The 27,333-nt window shown below is 45.7% G+C and overlaps 1 protein-coding gene across 10 annotated transcripts in view; it reads left to right on the forward strand.

Moving 5' to 3' along the window:
- DEPDC5 (DEP domain containing 5, GATOR1 subcomplex subunit) overlaps positions 1-27,333 on the forward strand; it is a 69,849-nt gene that overhangs the window by 23,114 nt on the left and 19,402 nt on the right. For 4 of the 10 annotated variants that reach the window (XM_039321133.1, XM_039321139.1, XM_039321135.1 and 1 more), the window contains exons 17-29: positions 1,548-1,621; positions 1,920-1,989; positions 2,505-2,541; positions 3,554-3,674; positions 4,372-4,598; positions 8,538-8,744; positions 13,314-13,449; positions 14,118-14,215; positions 17,584-17,646; positions 20,394-20,577; positions 22,004-22,161; positions 22,838-22,955; positions 23,773-23,940. In XM_039321133.1, the coding sequence (XP_039177067.1) occupies positions 1,548-1,621; positions 1,920-1,989; positions 2,505-2,541; positions 3,554-3,674; positions 4,372-4,598; positions 8,538-8,744; positions 13,314-13,449; positions 14,118-14,215; positions 17,584-17,646; positions 20,394-20,577; positions 22,004-22,161; positions 22,838-22,955; positions 23,773-23,940 (1,661 nt within the window). The remainder of the gene's footprint in view (positions 1-1,547; positions 1,622-1,919; positions 1,990-2,504; positions 2,542-3,553; positions 3,675-4,371; positions 4,599-8,537; positions 8,745-13,313; positions 13,450-14,117; positions 14,216-17,583; positions 17,647-20,393; positions 20,578-22,003; positions 22,162-22,837; positions 22,956-23,772; positions 23,941-27,333) is intronic. The other 6 variants (XM_039321137.1, XM_039321142.1, XM_039321138.1 and 3 more) reach the window with 5 other exon arrangements.

The following is a 27,333-nucleotide window of genomic DNA, read 5'->3' on the forward strand; positions in this document are numbered from 1 at the left end:
TTAGCTTTTTTGGCTGCTGCTGCACACGGCTGGCTCACGGTCAAGCGGTCGTCCACTAGGACTCCAAGGTCCCTCTCACAGTTACTGTTTTTAAGCTGGGTCTCACTTAATCTGTACTTGTACCTTTGGTTTTTCCTGCCTAAATGTAAGACTTTGCTTTTCTCTACATCGAAACTCATTTTGTTGGACAGGGCTCATTGTTCAAGTTTGTCAAGAACTTTTTGGATCCTGAGTTTGTCTTCTGGGGTGTTGGCTACTCCTGTCAGTTTAGTATCATCTGCAAATTTGATGAGTTCCCCTTCAATTCCCTCATCTAAGTCATTTACGAAGATATTGAAGAGTACTGGGCACAAGATGGAACCTTGTGGTACCCCACTGCTTACTTCTCTCCATGTAGATCAGTGGTTCTCAACCTGTGGGTCGGGACCCCATTTGGGGTTGAATGACCATTTCATGGGGGTCGCCAAACCATGCTGTCCACCATTTTTTTCCCTTTTCCCTAGCTGTCCTACTCCCTCTTATTGGTGGACACACCCACTTGGGGGTCACCACAACATGGGGAACTGTATTATGGGGTCACGGCATTAGAAAGGTTGAGAACCACTGATGTAGATGTAGTGCTATTGAGGACTACTCTTTGGTACGGTTTGCCAGCCAGCTACAGATCCATCTGGTGGTGATGTTGTCTATTCAACCTTTTTCTAGCTTACCAAGGAGTAGGTTGTGGTCTACTTTACCAAATGCCTTACCGAAATCTAAGTATACTATTTCGCTGGATTACTAGTTTAGTCACTTTATTGAAGAATGAGATAAGATTGGTTTGATATGATCTGTTTTTGATAAAGCTGTGCTGGCTACTAGTTATAACTTTATTTGCTTCGAGTTGTTGGTAGATCTGTTTTTTGATGATCTTTTCCAGGATCTTCCCAGGTACTGATGTTAGACTGATTGGTCTGTAGTTTCCGGGTCTGTTTTTTTTCCTTTCTTGAAGATTTTTTTCTTTGGTTTTCTTCTATTGCTGTTGCTTCTGTAGGTTTTCTTCTTCTTTGCCGAATAAATTGGTTAAGGACGGAAAGGAAACAGGAACTTAAAAATCTTCTGGATTGATGGCCTTGTTGGACACCCTGCCCCTCCATCTGAAGGCAGGTGCTATTTGGTGGAGGGGTCAGTATCAGAGGGAAGGGAAAGACGAAACTGGCCAGGAGACAGGAAAAAGGAGCTGCAGAGTCCTCGGTGCTTACAGCTCCATTTTCCTCACTGGCAGAAGCCTGCTTGTTTTCAGTTTACTTCTGAGCACCTAACATTGAGGACTAGGAACAGTCTTCTTTTAAACCTGGGCAGGCCATCTCAGGCCATCTTCTTGTTCATCGCCTCTCAGCCTAACACGATTGGGACCATTGTAGTCCAACAGTATTCAGTATTCCAAGGATCACAGGTTGGTTGGGCGAAGTGTCTCTGGATTAATTTCTTGCCCCCAAAGCGTCTCTTTTGGTTCTCCAGACCCCTCACAGCTGTCTGACTCCTGGTTTCTCCTTCTCACCTCTTAGCTACACAATCGCTGCAGTTCTGGGGATCCACGCTTGGGAGATGACTACAATATACCCCACTGGATCAACCACAGGTGCGCATCTGTAATCCAGACTGATAGGAGCAGGCAGTGTCCCCATTGCAGTTTTGGTTTTGGAAGACAGGCCTATCACCCTGACTTTCCCAAGGCCTGCAAACACCTCTGGCTTGGTGGTTTGCGTTATCGCTTTTCTGCTTAAGATGCAGAAAATTGGTTTGGGAGGAAGCAAAAATGCTAATGCATCTTTTGTTTCGGATCAGTTATTTTTTCCTTTTTCCAGAAAAGGTGCTGCTTCAGATATTTTCCCCAACCTGTGATTTTGCCTCCTCTTTCTGCCTCCCTCTCTTTATAGTTTCTACACTTCCAAAAGCCAACTTCAGTGTAACAGTTTCACCCCACGGATCAAGCTGGCAGCTCGGAAGGTAAGTGGACTGGCCTAACTGTGGAGTGCAGCCCTAGTGGTGCTCAGATTTGCAACCACAGGAATAATCACCACTAGCTATTTTTAAGGACAGACATTACAATGATTGAAGGAAAAAAACAAATTAAAAATTCTCCCTCCAGAGCAGGCCCGCACAACTCATAGAGAGGAAGGACTTGATCAATACGTGAAAAATAATTGTGACCCACAAATAATGGTTGTACGGTTGGCTTGGGCATCTAACAATCTGGCGGCAGCTATGGAGCTGGCAGTGTTCCCCGAAGCCTGGTGGTGTCAGGGGCGCCCAGGAGCCCGTCTTGGGGGGCAGAAGTGGCTGCACATAAACATCTATTGGGGGCAGCGGATCTTTCTTGGCAGCAGAAAATTGTGGTGGCAACAGATTGGTTATTTCAGATAATGCTGCAGGAGGCTGCTTAGTGGGTCACGTTGTGTAGGTCTGCTCTAGAATTTGTAAAGACTCATTTCAGTTTTTCTTTTTTGCATGTTGAATTTCAGCCACAGAGTGAAAAAGCCAAAAGTAGCAGGGAGTCTTGTGAGTAACTCTCCTACATTATTGCATTGTTCTTTTGTGAAGATGAGAATGAGAGTTTTATGTCCGGCGCTTCCACTGTGCAGCTGGCAAGTTCATGATGGGACAGGAGGGATTTTTCCCCATTAATTCCAAAGCCCCCTCCCTGTTTCCCTTTCTCCCCACCCCCACGTTTCCCCTCTGGTCTTGCTTCCCTTCCCTGCTCCCTCCTTGTCTTCTCCCTCCCTCAATCTCTTTCCTGTTTCCCCCCTCCCTCTCTTTTCTCTATGGAAGAGAAAGCAGTGGTGGTATTTCCCTTTGTAACTAGCCCTTCTACTGCACCAGCAATTTTCTGTATTCATGGCTTTGAAAAGAACCCTAAATAGACTCAGAAAAATTGCCTCCATTCTGTGCCACACACAGTAGCTGTTCTGAAGGAAAAAGGCTCGCCCTGTGGACGGCCAGTACATTTTACAAATAAATAAAATAAAACAGGCATGTCAAAGATTAGTGCAGGGAGGACAGCTTAAGCCCCACTCCACGCCTTGAGCCCTCCCCTCCCCAGCGTTCCAGCTTCTCCCCATCCAAACTCAACAGCACATTCTTCAGGCAAATGAAGTGATGTAATAGATGCAAATTGTGTCCAGCCTGGCGCTGCAGGCCATTGGACCAGAGTGCTAGCACAGCCTGACAGGCCTGGGGTGAGAAAGCATCATAGAGCTGCCAAGAACTGCAGCCAAAGAGAGACTCTGAGGGACTCTGCACAGTCTCAGTCTCAGCCCTGCGGAGACTTTGCCAGGATCCCCTCGTGGGTTTTGCCTCTGCAGTGCTGGCCTTTGTAGGCAAGGAATCCAGTCAGGCAGAGGACAGGTGGAGAAGGTGGAGACTTTGACTCTCTGCCGATCAGTTGGGCCACACGGTTCATGTTTAAGTTGGCAATTAAGTTGGCAAAGTGGTTTCAGGGCGTGCTTGCCCACAGCCTGGGACCCAGCTGTTAGAAGGCCCTCCAGTCACGGGCTGGTCTGCTGTGTTCCAGCCTTGGGCGCTCCTAAGGAGACCGAGAACGCGCTTCCCATTCAAGTGGACTATGACGCCTACGATGCCCAGGTTTTCCATCTGCCCGGCCCCTCCAGAGTCCCACGTTACACCACCTTTAGGTAAGCAAGCCTGTGGCCAACTTAGGGGATTGCACTGGGGAAGAGAGAGGCGGAGCTTTATATTTGGGTACAAGGAATTAAAAACACTGTGTAAGATAGGAGAGTCATAGATCTGGGGAGCAGTAATGAGGGAGATGCCTTAGTGGATAACAGAGACTTTCTGTGCTCCACCCTTGCCGAACAGCTCTCCCAACAAAAACATCTTGTCTGCTCACAGCTTCAGCCCTCTCCCAGCTGGCCTACTGGCTGAGGTTTCCAGGCAGAAGTGCAGGACAGATGTTGATCAACAGGATGTGTCTGGGGAGGCAGGTTGCAGCGGGTCGGGTGGAAGAACAGAGGGTGGGTTTATCTACACTGCAGATGATTAAGGGAGGCAGACTCTGACCTTCAGGTACCAGAAGGAGGAAGAGGCTCTTCTAAATTCTAGGAGAAACGTGCTGACAGTAAGAGCAGTTCAGTCTGGAACAGAGTTCCTTGAGAGCTGGTAGGCTGTCCCTCACTGGAGATGATTTAAGCAAAGGATGGAACTGGGGAATTTGGTAACAGCATCCGGCATTGGGAGGGGAACCGGAGCTGATCTCTGAGGTTGAATCCATGTTGCGTTTACTGTGCAGTGCCATCAAAACCCTGCCAGTCCCCTTGATCCGTGGCACAGGCGCCCTAACCCCGCCTGACCTGCTCCTTGTGGGTTCCCCAGCAGGTCTGTGCGGGAGAGAGAGAGTCGGCCTTGGAAGACCTCCAGCTCCTACGATGCCTCCTCCAGCCCCTCCCTGCAGAGTCGCCCCCCGCCCCCCGAAGAGGTTCGGAGCCAGGCTTCAGATGACAGCTCTCTGGGGAAGATCTCGGACATCCTTATGATCCCACGGCCCCACCTGCACCTGCAGTACGAAGTCAGCAGCTCTCTGGGCTACACCAGCGGCCGAGGTCAGCACAGGGCTTGGGACATCAGAGCCGGCCCCTTCTTTGGAGCTGGTGTTTGGTGCTTGGTCAGCCTTTCAGAGTTACTAGCTTTTAAAAAAAAAAACATTCAGAGTCCCGAGAGTCCACTTCCACAGTGCAAATTACAACTCACTCACAAGCCAGACGAAATACCCAGCAACAGTCATGGATTCCTTCCCAAAAGACACCGGTTTACCTTTTCCTTTCATTTCCTTTTGGGCTGGTTTCATTTCCCCAGCCCAGAATTTAAAACTGGACAGAATTCCAATCCTCCTAGAACTCTTCTTGGGCGTCACCTTCACTGTCTTATCCTAGAAATGTCACTCTGTTTGAGACCCATGATTGGTTTGACACAGCGCGCTGGACGTGGGTTGGAGCGTTGTGGAAACTCAACCTTTGTCGTACGTGCTGCATGAACCAACAAGTAATGCGATTCTAGGGTTAATTGAGAAGATCTTAGGTGAGGAGAGCAGTGGTGCTCTGTTAAGGTCAGGATGGAGCCTGTTGTGGGGGGTCCTTGGTGCTCTCTGAACTTGGTTGTTTTCTTGCAGACGTCTCATTACCAAACTAGGTAACATCATTGGTGCTGTCCATGAACCAGTTGCATGGCACAACCACTGAGAGCACTTCATTATTCTGGGAAGCAGCTTCTTCCTCTCATTGTCTTGATCCATGTCCTGCTCCTCTTCCTCTTCCTCCTCTCTCTGGCCTTTGCTGCCTCCTCCTCTTCCCCTGGATTGTCTCTTGCTCTTTGGCACTTGGGAAGTCAGGATCTTCTCCTGGGGTTCTCCGCTTAGGCCTTCTGTAGCTTCCTACGCACTGTCTCCACAGGGTTTTCAACTCTTGCTCCACCTGCTCAGCCAGGGGAAATATCTGGCCAGATTGTCCTCTGCAGTAGCGTTTGACATTCTTCTTCTGAGGTTTCACTGCTAAGGAAGGACTTTGGATGGAGAGATGGGGGTTCTGGTTTGACTAGGACTGCGTATCCCCAAATAACTTATTTCTGCTGTAAAAATGTAGATTGATTCTGTGGGTTAAACACTAAGGGTCATTAACAATGTAGAAACATGCACAGGCTGTTCCAAGCTATGTTGGATCCCCCCCAAACTGCTTACAGCTTGATTTTGAAATTACAACAGCCACTGTCAGACCTGCCACAACTTGAACCTTCAAACAGAAATGATCTTTGGCTCCATTTGTTGAGAAAGGTATAGCTTATTAGAAATCAAGTGCATTGCAGTATTGCAAAATCAGAACTGAAAACTGTGGGTCAAAATCCTACTTTTTCCTCCCTCAACTGTCTCTCGTTGTCTATGCCAGTGTAACTACTCTGGTTGAGGCAAGATGTTTCCCTAACAGTCAGCACAAGCGCATTTTGGTGTGCAGCTCCCTCCTTCTTCCAGTTGGGTGACCTTGAGGCAGCTCCTGGAGGAGATACAGAACTACTTTCATTTCCCCCCAATCCTTTCTCCCTTCATTCTCCCTCCCCACAGTTTATGACAGTCTAATTACCACCCAGTAGTAAAGAGAGCACAAAAGAGCATAAGGTGGCAGCTGACAGCCACACCTCCATCACCTGCCCCAGGCAGTCAGTCACATGATTGCATTTTGGGCCCTTTGCAGCCAGTTCACCTTTATGGCTGTTTGCAATGACCTGCGATCGCATGACTATGATTTCCAATGTTTTTTTCCAGGGTTCTGGCATTTCCAGTAGCAAACGCCCATTGGATAATATGGATTTGCTTAATGACCACCGCATTCGCTTTACAACTACCACAGTCATTTAATGATTGTGATAAAAAAGATAAAATTAGGTCTGGTCAAATGGTGAGCTGTTTAATGACCATAGTGACTTACAACCAGGATTCTGGGCTTGATTACTGTCATAAATTGAGGACTACTTATATGCTTAATCCTAGAAACACTGCGCTGAGTTGGCCTAGTCTAGGTCCCTGCTCTGTGCAGAATTTAAAATGCAATGTGTGCCCTAGCCTCCCTGATTGGAATGGAATAGAAATGGAACTGGAAATGAAAATGGAATGGATTTGTAATGGAAATGGAAATAGAAATAGAATTGGAAATGAAAATGGAATAGGAATGGAATGGATTGGAAATGGAATAGAAATGGAAATGAAAATGGAATGGATTGTAATGGAATGGATTGGAAATGGAATAGGAATGAAATGGAATGGATTGGATATGGAAATGGAAATAGAAATAGAATTGGAAATGAAAATGGAATAGGAATGGAATGGATTGGAATGGAATAGAAATGGAACTGGACATGAAAATGGAATGGATTGTAATGGAATGGATTGGAAATGGAATAGGAATGAAATGGAATGGATTGGATATGGAAACAGAAATAGAAATAGAATATGAAAATGGAATAGGAACGGAATGGAATGGAAATGGAATAGGAATGAAATGGAATGGATTGGATATGGAAATGGAAGTAGAAATAGAAATAGAATTGGAAATGAAAATGGAATAGGAATGGAATGGATTGGAATGGAATAGAAATGGAAATGGGACGGGATGGAACAGATCAGAATACTTTATTTGGCCAACTGTGATTAGACACACATGGAATTTGTCCCTGGTACAGAAGCTCTCAGTGTACATACAAACAACAGAGTGGTAAATCATAAGACACAAACACAGAGAGGCATTTTTCATTTTTCACCATGAACTACGTGGAAATGTAGTAACAATTTACAAGCAAAAAGTAGGAAGAGTTGCAGAGATGGGTTCCTGGAAACCTTTCCAGCTGCTGAAAAAGAGCCCTGCTCTGGGTCACGTGACTGGGAAGGAAACCCCACCCCCTTGTTTTGATCTGGTCTTCCTTCTGCCAGCTTCTCCCCCCCCCCCCCAACACACCAAATTTGGTCCAGTTTGGGGAGAGCTTTTCTGTTGCAGGAGAGACTGGCAGAGTCCCGAGTTTCTCTGGGGATCTTTTTCCCCTACATTCCATCCGGCTGGAAAGAATGAAGAGGGCCTCTCTGGTTCTGCGATTCTATGATATTTGGGAAAGCCGTATACAGAAACTATGCATGCCTGGGAAAATTGCACAGAAAGGAAACTAAGAGGAAGAAGTTGTGTTGGATAGGTGTGTTCAGAGCCTTGAGTTATTTGTAAAGATAATAAAGGCAGGATAGAAATAAAATAATTTAAAAATAAAAACTGACTCACCCTGAACAGTTACTCAGTGTGTCTGGAAGTAAGATAATTCTGTATCCTTGCACTAAGCAGTAGATACCGTGCTGTTCTCTAACAGTTCTCTGCCTGTGAATTAAGTTTCTAGTCCCAAATGCTGGAATCAAGGAGACAGTCTTTTTTTTGTTTTTGTTTTAAATGTTTTCATTGCTCACCCAGCAAACATATTTGGAAGTTTGAATGAGAAAATGCAACTAGCAACTCTCCCAATCCAATAATATGGGATGGAGGCCTTTCGGGAATCCTTGGTGCATCCTCTTTAGCCCTCACATACTGACTGGAATGTCCTATTTTAATAATAATAATAATAATAATAATAACAACAACAACAACAATAATAATAATAATAATAATAATAATAATGTTGAAAGGGACCTTGGAGGTCATCTAGTCCAACCCCCTGCTCAGGCAGGAAACCCTGTACATTTCAGACAAATGGCTGTCCAGTCTCTTCTTAAAAACTTCCAGTGTTGGAGCATTCACCGCTTCTGGAGGCAGGTTGTTCCACTGGTTGATTGTTCTCACTATCAGGAAGTTTCTCCTTAGTTCTAGGTTGCTTCTCTCCTTGGTTAGTTTCCATCCGTTGCTTCTTGTCCTGCCTTCAGGCACCTTGGAAGAGTTTCTGGCAGTGACCTTGCTTGAAAGCAGTGCCAGATCTTTGTGAGCTCCGGGAATTTCTTACTGAAGATGAGTTTTTACTCCTCACAGATCACCTTGAGAACATATTGGAGTCTCAGCAGCGAGATCTGAGCGCCCCTGGAAGATTTCACGTGGGGAGTGCCGAGTCCCGGCTGCACATCCGTTCTGCTGGGGGATACACACCACAGCGGGCGCTGATCAACCCCTTCGCCCCCTCCCGGATGCCCATGAAACTCACATCCAACAGGAGGCGCTGGATGCACACGTTCCCCGTGGGTAAGTAACTTCTCTTTGGCCTTTGTTGGTGTCGTAGTTGTGTAATATGCAACGTTTTCTTTTGGGGAGCTTCTGCCAGCGATAGAGGTTATGTCACCAACTTTTGCTTGGTTTGCTTTTTGTTCTGTTGTTAGAGTTGCTTCGGTTGTCATATTCTTTGAGAGCCATAGCCCAGTCAGGAAAGCTTGAGTTCATTGATTGATTGATTGACTATGTGCCATCAAGCTGTTGTCCGCTGTTAGCAAGCACATAGATAGGTTTTCTCCATGATGCTTTCCCCCCAATCTGTTCTTTTAGATCTTCCAAAGGTGCCCCCATCACCCCTATAACTGAGTCCACCCATCTAGTTGCTTGTCATCTTCTTCATCTCTTTCCTTCCATTTTTCCTAGCTTTGGAGCCTTTTCCAGAGATCTGGATCTTGCATGCATGTCGTCCGAAGTAGAATATTTGAGCCTGGTTGTCATGGTTCCGACAGATGAAACCCTTCAAAAGAACGAGGCATTGTTTTCCTTAAAGAATCTTTTATTCGGGAAACAGAGTATCGGCACTACATAGTTGAACCCAAAACTAAATTCCCCTGCCCTGGATACAAAGTTTCAAAGTATAATTCCCACCCTCAATGACCTGTCATAAGCACATTCCCCAATTAGCTTATAGCTCGGGCTTTCTCCCCAGCTCTCTAGCCCGCCAAAACATTATCAGCTCCGGACCCAGTTGGTCCTTGAGTTCCCATGGCAGAGTTATTATTATGGTTAACTAAGCTCGCATCCCAATTCCCCCTCCCTGCACCAACTAATTCTAGAAGCAGGAAAAAATAAAAAGAGAAAATGGCTGCTTTTTCATCTGTTGTCAAAGCAAGACCATCCGATGTTAGCAGCGTTGACACTGGTCTTTTGTGCCTTGAGTCAAAACTCTGGGTTGATTTGTTTAATGATCCATCAGCTGTTTCCTTGGCTGGCCATATTCTTCCCAGGAATCTTCTCCAAAACCAAAGTTGAAAAATGTCAATTCTCTTCCTATCCTGCTTCTTCAAAGTCCAACTTTCACTTCTGTAGAGTGTCACCGGGAATGCCATGGCTTAGTCCACTTCTGATCTTTGTAGATGTAGAGACATCGTAGCATTTAAATATCTTTTCCAAGACCTTTTCCAAGACATACTGAGTATGCTACTACAGTTTGACTGCTTCTTGGTTTAGTATTGAAGGTTTATCTTCAGCATCTTCATTGTCAATTCTAAGGTTGATTGTTCTACCTGTTGTCATTAGTTTGGTCTTTATATTTAATTTCAGTCCCATTTTTCACTGTGCTATTTTGGCCCAGCTCTTTTAGTGAGCTCCTCATCCTTTTGTTTTACTTACTTTTATATGGTTGTAAAACAGTTCATTTTCATTTAATTTTTATCTAATATTAACTATTAACTAGGAAAGTTACATTTTTTTTACTAGAGTTGTAGTTTTATGATTATAAATTTAGGATTAGATAGATTAGGTTTTAGACTACAAGTTCTGGAATTTATCAGCTTCAAGCATTTGTCAATGAAGTGGAAGTATGTTTTAAAATCCTTTAAACCACCCAAGAATGCCAAAACAAAAGGTAACAGTAAAAGCCAAAACTGACTCTAAAACAAAGTTTAAAAGGAGGCATAAATTGGATATACAGTCAGGAGGAAACCCTAATCACAACATGGTGGCAACAACACCCAAACAACCAAAGATAAAGGACCTATTTCAGATAATGGACCCTGCAAGTAAGTCTCCTTCCTTTTTCTCTTCACCCCTTGTGACTACTTTAAATAAGCCCTGATCCTTACTGGACTGGGAGAAGGATGACTGTCTTTCTGTGGAAATAGAGGCTCCATTAGGAGACAGAGGGGAGGATAAGGATACTATTAAAGAGCAATTTTAAGGGAGACCTGAACTTGGTTGCCAAGAATTGCCTCTTGACAGCACAAAGAGTTATTGCTATATTTGATCAGCTCTTGGAAGCAAATAAAAAGTCTCTAATGGGAAATTATACCTCTAAATTGGATAAGGAAGTAAATAGCAAAGCCCGTGCTCCAAAGCTTACTTTGAATTCACGGACAGCTTACATGGACTGGGGGCCTCAAGATGGAGAAGACACGGAGGAGAGGCTGGTTCTTCAGAGACATAGGATACTACTCCAAGTTGCAGATGTTCCCTTGTACAGGGGCAGGTGGCATAACAGACAAGTAATATTGAATTCTCTTTCCCAACTTTTACACTGCAGGGTATATTCTAATGAACTAACAGAGATTTCATAGCTCCCCAGCAGACATGGTTGTAGAAAAATATTGTTAACCTTCGGGCAGATTGTTCTTCCATCAATGTTGCTTAGGCATGAAAGCTTTCTAAGGAAATACTGCATTTGGCCAATATGAGTATTTTATACCACCCAAAGTCAGCCTCTGCTAAAGTCTGGGCAGAGAGCCAAGTTAGAGAGGGAGGTTGACTCCAACCTTGAACATTCCAAAACATTAAAGGCCAAGCAAAGAATCCCTCTATTAACAAGGGTAGAATAAGATAAGGATAATAAAAAAGAGAACTCAGATCTACTTAATGGACAGTTACAGTTCATGGATGATGAAGAAGAATTAATCCATCAATTTGCCACCCTTTGCCCAGGAGGTCAACAGTTGATTTTAAAAAAAATTGGAATAATTAGTTCAATGTTGAAATTGGCAACTAATGCAACAGAAAGTCTGAACACTCTGCTCTCCACTAGCTGCTCTTCTGTGGAACTTTGATCAAGCTCGGTTTCTGAAAGCACCAAATCCCCAACAGATAAAAAGAGAAGGTGTGTCCAGTCCAAAGCAAAAAGTAAAGGAAAAGTTTTTAACTAACTAACTAACTGTGCTGTTTGACATTTAGAACTAGGCTTGCAAAACCTCTGCATTCTGGGTTCTCAAGAGTAGTATCAACACAGCACAGTTTATTGGTGTTTCTTACTCCACATTTTGAGTCCTTGGGCTTTAAAAAAGATCTTTCTGTGCCTGAATATGCTGTATGTCAGAATGCTGTGTGTGTGTGTCATAGTTGGTGGGATGTGAACAGCAATCTATTGGCTTGCAAAGTCGTGTCTAGATTATATATCCCGGTTTACATAGAACAATGTTAGCAATCTTGGAATAAAACTGGACTTTTATTGTGCTTCTGTTACATTAGCCAAAATAAGTCGTAGAAGACTCTGATTAAGGCCGGTAATTCAATCTCACTTTCTCAATCTTATTAAAAAGTACTATGTGAAACCCTTGATTGACTACTTACTGGGTGGTGGAAGTCACTATCCAGAGGCCTACTTGACAAATATGTCATATGGAAATTTGCAATTTTGAATGTAAGATGATTTTGACAAGTCATTCAGCCCAGTTCTCCAAGGAGCATCGTTTTGTCAGGATTGTCTGGTCAGTAACCAGTTTGTTTGGGTTCTGTGAGCTCATGTTTATCTCATTAGGGGTCATATCTAGCCATTTTGTCTCCTGTTTGTCTCTTTAATTGCCTGTAGTTTTTCCAAGCTCTGACTCTTGCCTTGCATTGTGTCTCCAAAACATTAAATCATTATTAGTGGTGCTTCCAGTGAGCACCACTTTCATCTACTATTGAATTATTTGTCCTTCTGCTCCATGGTCTTCTCTACAATCACAATCCAGAGGCATCATTTTTTTCTTTGTTCAGCTTTCCTTATATCTGATTTCCACAGACACACATTACAACTGGGGAAAAAAGGCTGGAATGTCTCTGCACTTTGTGTAGTTCTGTTATAAAGTTTTTCCCAGGTAACAGATGTCTGCTTGAGTTGAACAGAATAGGAAGGCACCACATAAACACGACTCACAGAACAGCCCAAAGCAGGTATTCCAGTAGAGAAATTCCCTGAGGGTGGGCTCCAGCATGATTCCAAAAGCTCGGAAGAGTAAATCTCTGATCCGGGAACCGACCCAAATTCAATTTCGCTTCATTATCCTGGGACACACATGTTTGTCTTTATTTGTGAATAGAACAACTTTATTTGGCCAAGTGAGATTAGACACACAAGGAATTTGTCTCCTGTGCAGAAGCTGTCAAAGCTTCGTGTATATAGTCACCATCTGTCAGTCCAGAAGGCTTTAGGTGTGGCCAACCAATGCAGAGTAAAGAAGAAACAAGATGTCTTTTGAAACAGCATCAATAGTGAAACAACATAATACCTAAATCTATAAAAGCCATAAACATTAAAAAAAAAACCTGATAGCAAAGACAAGCTTCCACATGCAATCCTCCGTTAAATCCTCTTCTACACTCCACCCTATCCCAGCACTTGGGGGAAATAAGTTTTTGCCTGGCACTGTGGATCTTCACTCCACTCCAATTTTTTCTGGGTATAACAGCTGGCTGACCAGTCTGTAGCTACCTAAGCCTCTATTCCCCCTTTTAGAAATGGGATTTATGCATTGGAATTTATGCATGTGTACACACATACACACACACGATGACCCCCTACGTACCCAAAGAGTACTTCAATCAGCTTTGATTAGGGAGATTAACGAAACAGCCAAACTTGTGATTGGACAGGTCCTTCTGGAGAAGCCATCCAGATCCACCACCAGACCCGTCAGAACATGGCCGAAATGCAGGGCAGTGGGCAGAGGGACTGGACTCACTCCTCAGCTGAGCTGTTGGAACTTGCTTATCACGAGGCGGCTGGCAGGTAAGGGCATTTAGCGAGTGGACCCTGAATTCACTGGGCTCCCTGCCATAGCAAGACCCCTGCCCCACTCAGGAGGAACTTTTCCGAAACTGTTTACATTGAAAATATTTATAGCTTGGAGTTGAACTATGGGGTCCTTTGTACTCTTTGACCTTGGTTGTTTGCTTATAGACATTTCATTATCCAACTAGGTAATAGCATCAGTGCCTTAATCCGTGTACTGGTGACATTACCTAGCTGGATCATGAAACATCTGAAAGAAAACACCAAGTTCAGAGAGCACGAAGGAACCCCCCCAAAATATCTGTTCCGGTCATTTGATTTCCACTTTAGCTTGGTGCTTCCATTGCTCAGCCTTTTTACCTATGCCCAATGAGGTTATTTTATTTTGATTACCTTTTGATTTTCTTTTCTGGGCACGGAGAACCCTCGTGATAACAACTGAGTAGGATATGCACAGAAAGGAGGTTTATCATCCGTTGCAAAAGCATCATGCAGATGGGCCACGTTGCCTCCTCTCCTTCACCTGACTTGCAAGATGCTTGCTGAGGACATGGGGAGCTGCTGTTGCTCTTGCTTTTGCTGAGGTCCCTCAGGGAGGGGATGGAGTTGGGGGTCTGGCCCAAGCAGAGATGCCTGGCCTAAGGTGGGTCCCTTCTTCTCTCCAGGCATGGCATTTCTAGACAGTCGGAGGACAGCACTTCCTGCTTGAGCTTCAGAGACATGAAAGATTATCCAAACCAGCTGATGGGCAGCCAAGATCCAGGTAATTGAGCCAAATGTTTCTGGCTGAGATGGGGTGTTGCTTCTCCAGCTGGCCTGACTCTCACCCACAACACACACACACACACACAGAGAGAGAGAGAGAGAGAGAGAGAGAGAGAGAGAGAGAGAGAGAGAGAGAGAGAGAGAGAGAGAGAGAGAGAGAGAGCGAGCTTTGGATGCTTTAATATAGCTGGGAGGAGCTGAACCCATGAACCATTTTTAGCCATTTTTCTGCTGCTAGGATTTCATGGGCACTCAAAACTGAATGGCTGCTGAAGTTGGCAACTTGTATAACAGAATAACAGAATTGGAAAGGACCCCTGAGATCTTCTAGTCCATCCCCCTGCTCAAGCAGGAGACCCTACCATTTCAGTCAAATGACTGTCCAGTCTCCTCTTCTTCTTTTTTAAAAAAATATATTTTATTAATTTTTTACAATAACAATCTTTAATGCTTCGTGAACAGTGTGTTGTCTGGGTTCATATACTCAAAACAATAACAATTTCTCCAATTAATATGTTAGTTGGTAATGTATTTCTTGATCCTCTCTTCTTCCAATAATAATCTCCTCTTGTCTACATTAAACAAATATAATTCTTAATATTTTCAGTATATACCAAGTTGAATAAAAACATTTTTTTTGTATTTATGTGTTATCAACATATATATATTCTAATCGGCTTATGTTTCCATTATATTTATAAAAGTCATCTTATTAAGTCATTATATGTCCTGTTTTAAATTTTTTTATTAAAGCTTAGTTTCCAAGTCGGTAAGTTTAGCTTGCCAAGTTGTATTTTTGTGAGTGTTGTTGGGGACAAAAAAGACAAGTCCAGTAAAATATCATTTTTCTGTCTCCCACGCGATGATTCTTCTGACAGTTCTTTAATTCATTTTATTAGTTTTTCTTTTTTATTCTCCTAATTTGTTTTGAAATCCTGGAGGATAAAATATCTTTTTTGCCTTCTTTATTATAGGGAGGTTTTGCACATTTTTTTTTGTATTAAATTGTAGTTTTCTTCATTTGTGGCTTTTCTATTTAAGTCACTTTCATTTAATTTATGTTCTGTTGTCTGATTTATTTGTTGTCATTTTTTGAGTGTTATTCAGTTGCAGATTTAAGTTAGAGATATGTTCAGTTATATTGTCAAGTTTATTTCTAATTTCATCATGGTTTGAAACAATTATCATTTGAATCTGTTGCAGCATTGTATATATTTTCTCCTGGGATGTATTTGTTTTGTCTTGAGTCATTGTTCCTGCAGATCTTTGAAACTCCAAACTGGGATCTTCAGGAGAAGGTGTTGATATAACGTCCATTTTATCTCTTCCCTTTAAGTAATTTTTCTTTGGTGTCATAGTCTTTTAATTGGCTTTATCAAGCCAACCCATCTTAAGTTCCAAACAGCCAAGTCTTACGTAGTTCTTACCTTTATATAATAGCTTTATAGTCCAATATGCTTCCAATTGTCCAGGTACCACCGAAAACAATATTTTATCACAGTTCTTCTTTTCAGGGTCTTGTAATTATCAACCAGTCAGGATTCAATCCAAAATATTTAACCATCTAAACGTTTTCTAGTAATTTCTCCTTTAGAAGATTAGCCAAAGGCCAAGATTTTTTCTTCTTCTTTGCAAACAGTTCCTAAGTTTAAACATGCAGTTAAGTATGTTTGTAATCCCAGAAGGTCAGCATTTTTTAAACAAATGTAGTTTCACTCAGTAAGAGATAACTTGGTGCTTTGTTCCCAGCTGTTTTTTTGCTGTTTCTAGGCGTCTTGCCAAATTTTGAGTCAATACAGATGTAGTTACCTCTAATCCTCCACTAGGTGTCATTGTTCATTTTCCATTTTTTTAAAACAAAGTTATTTCTGTTCATATATAGATATAGATATAGATATTTATTTTCTGAGGTTTTCGCAGGTGTTTGTATGTAGGTCTTTGGTTATTCGGGTTTTCTCCCGCATAAAATTGGAAGTGTCTTGGCGACGTTTCGACAAAGTCCCATTCGTCATCTTCAGGCTGATGTTTTCAGCTTCGTGCTTCGAGCTAAGACCACACATTGCTCCTCGAAGCACGAAGCTGAAAACATCAGCCTGAAGATGACGAATGGGACTTCATCGAAACGTCGCCAAGACACTTCCAATTTTACGCGGGAGAAAACCCGAATAACCAAAGACCTACATAGATATAGATATATAGATATATAGATATAGATACATATTTCTATCAATACTTTTTCAGGTATAAAGTTTTAGCAATTTTCTTATTTATCCAAACTGTGATATTTTATATTCCCCCCCCCCATCTGAGTTTAATTTGCTGCTCCCGTCTATGGTTTAGTCCCCTCCCTTCTCACTTTGGGAGGCTTTTTGCTTCTTGGGATTTTTTCCAGGAAATTAGGTATAAAATAGGAGAGAGAAGATCAAATTCCTCACCCAGTTTCAAGCACACTGTTCACTGTTGTGCTGGTTTGTGCCTTTGGACTTTGGCTACAAATAACTTGGGTTGGTCAGTGAAGTGTGGCCAGCCTTTCTCCTGTCGGTTAGAAGGCTTTCCCCAAATCGAATGGAACGACCGCCGTTCCCTTAATTGTTCTCACTGTTAGGAAATTTCTCCTTAGTTCTAGGTTGCTTCTGTCCTTGGTTAGTTCCCATCCATTGCTTCTTGTCCTGCCTTCAAGTGCTTTGGAGAATAGGTTGACCCCCCTCTTCTTTCTGGCAGCCCCTCAGATATTGGAACCCTGCTATCATGTCCCCCCTCCCCCTTCTTTTTACTAGACTAGACATACCCAGTTCCAGCAACCATTCTTCATATGTTTTAGCCTCCAGGCCCCTAATCATCTTTGATGCTCCTTTCTGCACTCTTTCCAAAGTCTCAACATCTTTTTTATAATGTGGTAACCAAAACTGGATGCAGTATTCTAAGTGAGATCTTACTAAGGCTTTATAAAGCGATACGAGTATTTCATGTGATCTTGATTCTATCCCAGTGTTAATGCAGCCCAGGACAAGAATGTTGTCTGTGGTTCTCCTGTTGCAGCCAAGTTCCTTCTACAGTTGCCGTTGTCTGTGTGGGAGGCGATGCTCACAGGAGTAGGGCTCCCTCCCTTCAAAGAGACTGGGGCAAGAGTGATCCGCTTTGGGTTGGTTGCTAAGAAGTGTGTAACCCCCTTGGTGATTGGAAACCTCAAAGATCTTTACAGCATAACAATAAACCCAAGCTGTAGCTTGTAAATTTTAAAAAGCAAGTCAGGTCTGAGGCAAATCAAGGGATTGGTTTTCTGTGTGTAGGTGGTAGTTGTGATTATATTATTTGTTTGACTTGTATGTGATCCTTTGGAATCTGATGCAGTTCCTTCCCTTTCAGCAAAGGCAGGGATGAATGCCCACACACCCAACAAGGAGCTGCTGGATGACTCACCGGATCCAAGTAAGCACTGGGAGGGGGGGGGGGAGAGAGGTTTGGAGTGCATAAGGCGAGTGATTTTGAGAGCTTTGACCTGTGAGTGTCCAGTGCATGAAACTCCTTCCCAGGTGCCATGGAAGGCAGACTGACTGTCTCCCCCTCTCTCTGGGAGGGCTTTGGGGTTTGGCGGGCACAGTTCCTGCTGCGGGAAATGTACCCCTGTGCCATGAACCCGTGAGGGCAGGACTCCATCCTCGAAAATGTCGTCTTCTGAGATCATAACCGATAAAAGAAAAAAAAAAAGCAAGAAGCAAGCATGTGTTGGATGAATTCTTTAGATTTTTGGCTTGTGGTTTTTGTCAACATTACTCCAATCAGGATGGAGAGAGCAGCTAATAAACCTTCTGATTTAAGCAGAGCTCCTGGACTCGGTAAGGAACACCCAGCAGGAGAAAAGAGAAAAGGAGCCATCAGTGCTGGGTCTCTCCCTTCAAAGGGATAGCAGCCTTTTTCTCACAGCTCCCAAGGAAGCTGAGTGCCAGTTAGGCAGCAATAAGAAACAGAATGCAGGTTCTTATTTTGAAGAAACGGGGCAAATGGAAAACCCCATTTTAAGCCACTTCTTCTCTTCCCCCTCATGGCCCAGAGGGAAAGCTTCTTCCAAATGTTTCTGCTCTGAGGCAGTGAAATCAGATTTTGAACTCTGATTTGGCTTTTTGATGTGCAGAATTACGATGGGATTGTGGGTCCCACGTGAGGGATTCCTTCAAGAATGGGGAAACTGCCCTGGGAAGCAACCTAGACCAGTTTTTAAGAAGGAAGGGCCAGCGATCCATTGAAAGCCCAAAGGCAATAACTCCTAAGCGGCCTTTGCCTTGGGGTGGAGGTGAGTTTGGGTGCTTTTCCATCTCCCTGGGCTGCCAGTCCTTGACTCTGGGGCAGCCCTTCCAGACAGCCCTACAAACCGGAAAGTAGAGCCTTTCTCTCCTCAAGAAAGAAGGTGAGAGAGGCACCCAACCTCAAGCAAAGCTGTGCGGACTCACCCTGGTGTTGAGACTCTTCCGTGCATCCCAGGAATGGCCAAGGCAGCTAACTGGAGCCTGAAGGGAATGGCTGATTTTGGGAGCCATTTTCCCACCAAGGTCCTTCTTGAAGCCAAAGAAGGTGCTTTAAATCGGTATCAAAATGTATTTGTGTGCGTGTGTGTGTGTGTTAAACATACAGGTAATCCTCGACTTACGAACACAATTGAGCCCAAATTTTCTGTTGTTAAGTGAGACATTTGCTAAGTGAGTTTTGCCCCATTTTACGACTTTCCTTACTTCAGTTAAGTGAATCACTGCAACTGATAAGTCGGTAACTTGGTGGTCAAGTGAATCTGGCTTCCCCATTGACTTTGCTTGTCAGAAGGTCACAAAAAGTGACCACATGACCTCGGGGCACAGCAACAGTCATAAATATGAACCAGTTGCCAAGCATCTGAATTTTGATCACGTGACCACGGGGAGGCTGCAAAGGTCGTAACTGTGAAAAATGTTCATAAGTCACTTTTTTCAGTGCCATTGTCACTTTGAACGTTCACTAAATGAACTTTTGTAAGTCGAGGACTACTTTTATATGCATCCCAGCAACTGGATTGAAGTGAATGAGAAGTGCTAGAAATGAGATCTCTTAGCTGAGTTTTGGAGTCTTGGTCGATCCGCTCTGGGACATAACGTGTGCCCCCATTTTCCTCTCTCTTTCCTGAAGCCGAGCAGGAGCGCTTCCAGGCCAGAGGCTTCTGGACCCCCCCCCCTTTCTGCCCTCCTGCCCCTGCCCTCCAGCGCCTCTTTCTGCCTCCCCCAGGAAGGCCCTGTCAGAATCCAGTCCCAGCCCTCCCTTGGGCCTGCTGCTTTGCTCCCCATTTAAGACCAGCCCTTCGCAGTTGACTCAGGAGTCCTTGATAGGGGCTCTTGGCCAATAGAGGTATGAAAATCTCAGAATCAGATGGCTTCCCAGCCCCCCAAGGAATCCTGAGACAGATCCCCTCCGTCAAAGCCCAGAAGGGGGTGCCCCCTGTCCCCAGGTACCCAGGAGGAGGGGAGGGGGTGGGGGGGCTGGGTCTCATTCAGAGGGGAGGGAAAGTTTCTCTTTTTGGGCGTTTGGGGCAAGTCCCGCCACACCACTTTCCCCCGAATTGCCTTCTCCAGTTTCCGCTTTTCCCTGTCCTCGGTTTTCTTCCCTTTTGTGTTTCTTTTTGAACCGTGGGAATGCCCCCCCCCCGTTGTCTCTCTCCACTGTGGCTGCCATGCTGACGTGCCTGTCTGCCGACACAGGCTCTTTCCCCCCCCCCCGCCTTTCCTGCCATTTCTCTCGCACTGAGACAAGAGGAGGACCTGGTTTAATTCGCTGGACTGGGCTTCGAATCCTGGTGCTGTTCTGTGTTTTTGTACGCCTCGTTGTGCTTGAGAGTGACGTTAATTCTGCAGTGGCTGGTTTGGCTTGGATTCCAAATCACTGGGCAAGGGAAGCATATTAACTTTTCAACCCCAGTTGCATGATGGGAATGAGCTGGCATGGGCACACTGCACTGTTTAACCAACTCTGTCTTTCTTCCTCCACTCCCCTTCCTCTCACCGTCTCCCCCCACCCTTGGATTTCATGTCTTCCACCCCTTGTGTGTCTGTTTCTCTCCCCTGGCTTCTGTGGCACCTCCCACCACTTCCTGGCTCCTGGTTTCCCCCTCCTTGTCCTCCTCCTCCTTCTCTCCTTCTGTACACAACACGAGACAGTTCTGACGCTGTCTGCTCCCCCCATAGTGCCAGGCTTCTGTTGTACTGTTGGGGTGGACTGGAAGTCTCTCACCACTCCGGCCTGTCTTCCCCTGACCACGGATTATTTCCCGGACCGCCAGAGCCTGCGGAACGATTACACTGAGGGCTGCTACGATCTTCTTCCTGAAGCGGACCTGGAGAGGTGCGTCTGCTTGGGGATCCACTGGCTCTCAGGTGACCAAGTCACGCTGGCTGTTGACAGCCCCACCGAGTGTGGCTAGGAGGAGAAGCGCCTAGTCCTCTCTGCTCTGGCCTGACCCCAGGGGCCGCTGGTCAGCTTGTCCTTGCAGAGGGAGCGATGGCTCTTTCCCCCCACTTGGGCTCCGTCGCTGAATGACCCACAGAGAGGAGCCGGGGTGGGCCTGGCTTTTGACGCCCCCGTTCAGAAAAGCTGCATGCCGCAGACTGAGCTCCCCCCGAAGCGTTCACTCAGCCAAGGGGCTCATTTCAGTCCAGTTTGCCCAGTCTCTCTCGCTTGCTTAAGCTTGTCCTCCCCCTGCCCTCATCTGGGACATTCACGGGAGCTTGTGTGTTTCGAATTTGGAGCTTTCAGTTCCAGCAACGGCATCTCTGCAGTCCTCAGGCGTGGAAGCTCGTGGTCTTCTCCTCCTCCTCTTCCTTGGCTGGGCTTGTGGGTGGTCGTGTCTTGGGCTGCCTCTGCAGAAGAAGTAAAACAGTCCTGAGTGCCAAATGGCTTTGCTTGATCAGAAGCCCAAGGCTCTGTTCGGAATATTTCTGGGGAGGAGGGGAGCTGATTTGCCAGTGCGTGCAATAGTGGGGGAGGGGGCGCTTGAGCTGAGTAAAAGGGGGGAGTCCTCCCGGGAGCAGTGCCAGAGCAAGGGGCACCCCAAGAGTGGCACCAGCCAGTCTTAAGGACACCTAAAAGGAGGGGAACCGAAGCAGCAATGGAGGCGGCAGCTGCAGCTTTGATTCACTCCTTTGATTATGTAGCTGCCCATCTCACAGTTGTGACTCTAGGCGAGAAATAAAACAGATAAAAGACATAATATAAAGAATAAAACCCATAGCAGCCTGGCATCAATCAACATAAGAGATAGCCGAGGCATACAGGTGGTCCTCAACTTACGACCATAATGGAGCCATCCTATGTCATGATGGTTGTAAGTCGAGGCACACACGTGACCAACACCATTTTAGGACTTTTGGGGAGTGGTCATTATGCAAGCACTGCAGTCATTAAGTGAATCTGTTTTCTGTAATAGTCATTTTTTGCCAGAAACCAGGTCAATTTCCAGCAAAAATCATCAGTAAGTGATTGATCGTAATTCAAGGACTGCCAGCAGGGGCACTTCCATGTTGTGGGGGCTCTGGAAGATCCCACTTTCTGCTTCCCCTGAGCTCGGAGCAGAGCAGGGAAAGGTGTCCTGGCCTTGAGCAGGGCCTGTGGCTGAAACCGTTGGTAGCAGATTGCTGGGCCCCCGCCCCTGGTTCCTTGCCCCCTCTGGTGCAGGCTGCTCCGGGGAAGAGGGAGTCATGGATGGGGAGGGTCCCCTGTTGTGCACTGCCTCCCTGTGATGATCCCCCTCCCCTCCCCCTTTCTGTCTCAGGAGGGATGAGGAAGGCCTGCAGATGACAGCCCAGCAGGTCTTTGAGGAGTTCATCTGCCAGCGTCTCATGCAGGGCTACCAACTCATTGTGCAGAGCAAGCCCCAGAAGCCGGCAGCGGTCCAGCCCCCCCTCAGCAGCAGCCCCCTCTACAGCAGAGGTGAGTCCCCACGTTGGAAGAGCAGTTTGGACGTGGGCAGCCAAGGGCACCTGGACCAGGGAGGGGCAGAAGGTAGCCAGCCATTGGCTTATCTGAGCATGATACGTAATGGAACGAATGAATTGTACGATGTGCCCATTCTGATGGGATACACCTAGCCCATCTGAACACACAGCTGCTTGGAAGCAAAAAGCATCCTGGGATGGTAATGCTGTACCACGGACCAGACGAAGATCAAAGAGTGATGGATGGTTAAAAGTTCTAAGAGTGGGACATGGATTTTCCTGATCAAGAGCTACCCATTGACAGATAGACCCTCCCCAAAGTATAGCAATTGTCCATGGCTAGGTTGATGAAAACCAGCTGACGAGGGTCCAGGAGAAATAAAAAGGGAATAGGAGGAAAAAAGAAGCTCTCTGTATAAGCTGGGAGAACTGTGTGAGGTGTTTAAAGAGATGTATGTGTAAAGGGTAAGTTTCTCTGTTCTTGGTGTTTTATTTGCTCCTCGTACTTGCTCCATCTCTCTTTCTCTGCCTTGCTGGAAATTCTTCTAGATAGAACCAAGCTGATGCAAGGCAACAGAGGGGAATCCTGTGATGGCTCATTTAAATAACTTCTCCGCTTACATTTCTTGGGGAAATTATCTGCACTTCTAATTTGTGTTTTCTCTGCCCAGGCCTTGTGTCCCGCAGTCGACCCGAGGAGGATGACCAGTACTGGCTGAGCATGGGCCGGACCTTCCATAAAGTGACCCTGAAGGACAAAATCATCACTGTCACTCGGTATCTGCCAAAGTGAGCATCTCTTCCTGTCTCCTCTTGGAGTGGAGAAAGTCAGGAAATGGGAGTCGTTGGAAACCTGGCAGGGTCTTCATTGCCCTTTGGGGCAGGGTCTCCAACCTTGGCAATGTTAAGACTTGTGGACTTCGACTTTGAGCATGGCTGACTGGGGAATTCTGGGAGTTGAAGTCCACAAGTCTCAAAATTGCCGGAGTTGGAGAGTCCTGCTATAGAGCAGTGATGGCGAACCTTTTAGAGACCGAGTGCCCAAAACCTGTCCCCACCTCCCTGCCCACCCCCGCTCTGTGCCCTGCCCACCCGCATGGCCGCCCACCGCCTCCATGGCCCACTGCATGTGACGGCGCGAGGGCAGAGTCTTGTCCCCACTGCCTGGCTGCCATGCTTTTGACTGTGCTGCTCTGTGTGGACTGCGCTCAGTGGCAACTCTCCTCTGGGGGGGGGGCTGCTGGTGAGGAGGAGAGGGCTGCGGGGGGAGGCGGGGCTGGGGCGACAGCGCACATACCCACAGAGAGGGCCTCTGAGTGCCACCTCTGGCACATGTGCCATAGGTTCGCCACCACTGGAAAAGAGTCCTGAAAGCTCTTCACTTCATGCCTAACACAGACTACCCATCCGGTGGCCCCACCAGGCGGTTTTATATCCCCCAGGAACTCAGAGGGCCTTTCCTAATCAGCAAGGGTCCTCCAGTTTCACTGTCTTGGGCATGAGAGCAGGAAAGTCATTCATCAGCCGCTTTTACATTCAAAGAGAAGACATCCTCCGTGGCATCTGACCTGAAAAGGCTTGTTTTGATGATTTTTCTTCTTTTTAGGTACCCCTACGAATCTGCCCAGATCAATTACACCTACAGTCTGTGTCCTTCCCACTCAGACTCAGAGTTTGTCTCTTGCTGGGTGGAGTTCTCCCACGAGAGGTTAGAGGAATATAAGTGGAATTACCTGGATCAGTACATCTGCTCGGCTGGTTCGGAAGATTTCAGGTAAGCGGAGGGCCTTGGTCCTCCAACTCTTGAAATAGGCGCCTAGTGAGCACCCGGTTCTTTGAAAGGATGCCCTCGTGAGCAGTCCCAAAGGCAGGACGGCCGGTCTAGGCGAGCTAATTCTGGTTTATTGTAAGGCTCACTGACTGGAACTCGCAACTCTGAAAGTACAAACTGCTTCTAACTACTTGATCCATTAGTGCGGGTCCTTTCAAAATTTCTTCCTCTGTCTGTTTAGCCACTAGGGCAAGGGTAGGCAACCTTGGCTCTTTTATGACTGGTGGACTTCAACTCCCAGAATTCCTGAGCCAGCATGGCTCAGCATGGAAACCTCCTTTTCCCCTCAGCATGGCTGGCTCAGGAATTCTGGGAGTTGAAGTCCATGAGCCACAAAAGAGCCAAGGTGGCTACCCCTGATCTAAACTCATCAAATCATGATCTAGATCAGGGGTAAGCAACCTTGGCTCTTTTATGACTGGTGGACTTCAACTCCCAGAATTCCTGAGTCAGCATGGCTCAGCATGGAAACCTCCCCCTTTCCCCTCAGCATGGCTGGCTCAGGAATTCTGGGAGTTGAAGTCCATGAGCCACAAAAGGGCCAAGGTTGCCTGCCTCTGGCCTAGGCCTAGGTCGCTTTATGACTCATGGACTTCAACTCCCAGAATTCCTGAGCCAGCATGGCTCAGCTTGGAAACCTCTCGCTTTCCCCTCAGCGTGGCTGGCTCAGGAATTCTGGGAGTTGAAGTCCAGGAGTCTTAAAAGAGCCAAGATGGCCTATCCCTGCACTAGGGACTCCGGCCTCTCTTGCCTGGTTGCTTCCTAGGCAGCTTCTCTTCCCCTCGTCCCCCGCGGTCACCCACACAGTCCGTTACAGAACATTGGGGAGACATAAGTTTTTTGCTCATCTTTCTTGCATTTCACAGAGAACCTGGAATTAATAATAATCACAGCCGCATCACCAATGGGCATTCTCAAATATCGACGGTCCTGTAGTCTCAGCTAAAGGGAAAAGGCTCTGTTTCAGTGATCCCCAGGATTCCTACATGTGGGAAGTGCCATCTCCAGATCAGGGAAGAACCCCTGCAGTGCGAGGGATGGCAGTATTGGTACCAATAAAAGAGAATATTTGTAGCTGAGGGCTGAAATGAGAGGTCCTTGGTGCTCTCTGAGCCTGGTTGTTTTCTTACAGACGTTCCATTGCCCAAATTAGGTAACATATCAGTACTAGTGATGCTAGCTAGTTAGTGCCAGTGATCAGAGCTAGTGCTAGCACTGATGATGTTACCTAGTTTGGGTAATGAAACGTCTGCAAGGAAACAAGCAAGCTCAGAGGGCAGCCAGGAGCCCTCCTAGCAACATTGGGCCAGGACAGGGGTAGGCAACCTCGGCTCTTTTATGACTCATGGACTCATAGCTCATGGACTCATAGCTGACTCAGGAATTCTGGGAGTTGAAGTCCATGAGTCATAAAAGAGCCGAGGTTGCCTACCCCTGGGCCAGGAGGACAGAGTAGCAGGTTATCTTTGCTCCCGGATGTGTCAGAGGTTAAGGGAGTTAAATGTTGGGAAGGGGTTGATGAGAAGCCATGGGGAATTAGAGGAGAGGGGCAGCCTTCGGCAGAAATAAGCATGAAAAACAGGGTCTGTTAGATCAGCGGTTCGCAACCTGTGGGTCAGGACCCCATTTGGGGTCGAACGATCATTTCACGGGGGTCGCCAAACAACGCAGTCCGCCATTTCCCCCTCCCCCCCTTTTCCTTAGCTGTGCTACTCCCTTTTATTCTATTGGCTCTTGAAAGCCAATAGAATAGACTCTCTTGAATAGAGTCTAATTCTATTGGCTTTCAAAAGCCAATAGGAATTGTCCAGGCTGTCTCTGCTCTGTTGAGCCCGCCAAAAGTCCCATTCTGCAAACGGTGCTGCACCAGTTGAGTAGTCCTCGACTTACGACCGGTTGGGGGTCGCAGCATTAAAAAGGTTGAGAACCACTGTGTTAGATCTTCCACATACAGTAGCTCTTCAGAATGAGCCAAAGTGTTCCAAAAGAGAAATAGGCAGTTTGAACTGGTTCCAGTCTTGTGGAGAAAAAAAACTGGGAATCATTTCTGTATAAATAGGGTACATTTTCAGTTGCCCTTTAAGAAAAGATGCTGTGGAGCTTCTCTTGGGCTTATTGCTGGCTGGAGTCGTGTGGGAAACCAGAGGCGGGAAGCCCAGACCCCCACCTGGAACTGGATTCGCGGCCTGGGAGAGAAAACGGGGGGAAGAGTCCCAGGGCGTTGCTTTGTTCTTCCCCTGCAGTGATAAAATGTGCTGCTGTAACAGATTCCATGACTTGCCGTCTGCAAAGCTCTTTTTTTCATTCTGGTTATTATTTTTTTATGTGAAGGAAGACAACTGTACAAGTCCCAGGATAATGTTGCAGGATCCAATCCGAGTCTGTCATTGGGGCCAAAGCTTCCAAGCTTTCAGGCTCGTGCTGGAACCGCTCGTCAGGGAAATTCTCTCTCTCCAGGATCCCTGGAAAGAAATATTTATCTATTCCAGAGAGAGAGGTGCCCTGATGAGGGGCTCCAGCACGAGCCCAAAAATTTGGAGGAAGAAACCTTTCGTCCTGGTGACCAAATCAGACTGGATCCCGCATTTTTAATACTAATATGACTTTCTTGATCTGTATCTCTTAATATTTCAAGATATGGAACAGATTTAATAAATTCAGCACTTGTACCTATATTGGACAACCATTTGTCTGAAATAGGCAACCTTGGCTCTTTTATGACTCGTGGACTTCAACTCCCAGAATTCCTGAGCCACAAGTCATAAATGAGCCAAGGTTGCCTACCCCTGGTATAGGGTTTCCTGCCTAAGCAGGGGGTTGGACTAGAAGACCTCCAAGATCCCTTCTAACTCTTTCTGTTCTATTCCTATTCTACTCTACTCTACTCTATTCCTTTTTCTATTCTATTCTATTCTATTTAATTCTTATTCTATTCTATTCTACTCTATTCTTTTTCTATTCTGTTGTATTCTACTCTAATCTATTCTATTCCTTTTTCTATTCTATTCTATTTCTATTCTATTCTATTCTGTTTAATTCTTATTCTACTCTATTCCTTTCTCTATTCTATTATCTATTCTATTCTATTCTTTTTCCATTCTTTTTCTATTCTATTCTATTCCTTTTTCTATTCTATTCTATTTAATTCTTATTCTATTCTTTTTCTGTTCTGTTCTGTTTCAAGTTGGGGCAGAAGGAAAACACTGTTTTGAACTCTTATCCTTCCAGACAGGCCAGTGGGGAAGGGCCGTGGGAGTCAGTTCCTCCCTTTTTTCCAGGTTTTTAATGGTTAGGGATTTAAATTGAAGGTTGCGGGGACATATTTGTAAGAGAGGG

Source organism: Crotalus tigris, unplaced genomic scaffold, assembly GCF_016545835.1.
Source record: "Crotalus tigris isolate CLP2741 ecotype Arizona unplaced genomic scaffold, ASM1654583v1 scf7180000023720.1715460, whole genome shotgun sequence".
NCBI lineage: Eukaryota > Metazoa > Chordata > Lepidosauria > Squamata > Viperidae > Crotalus > Crotalus tigris.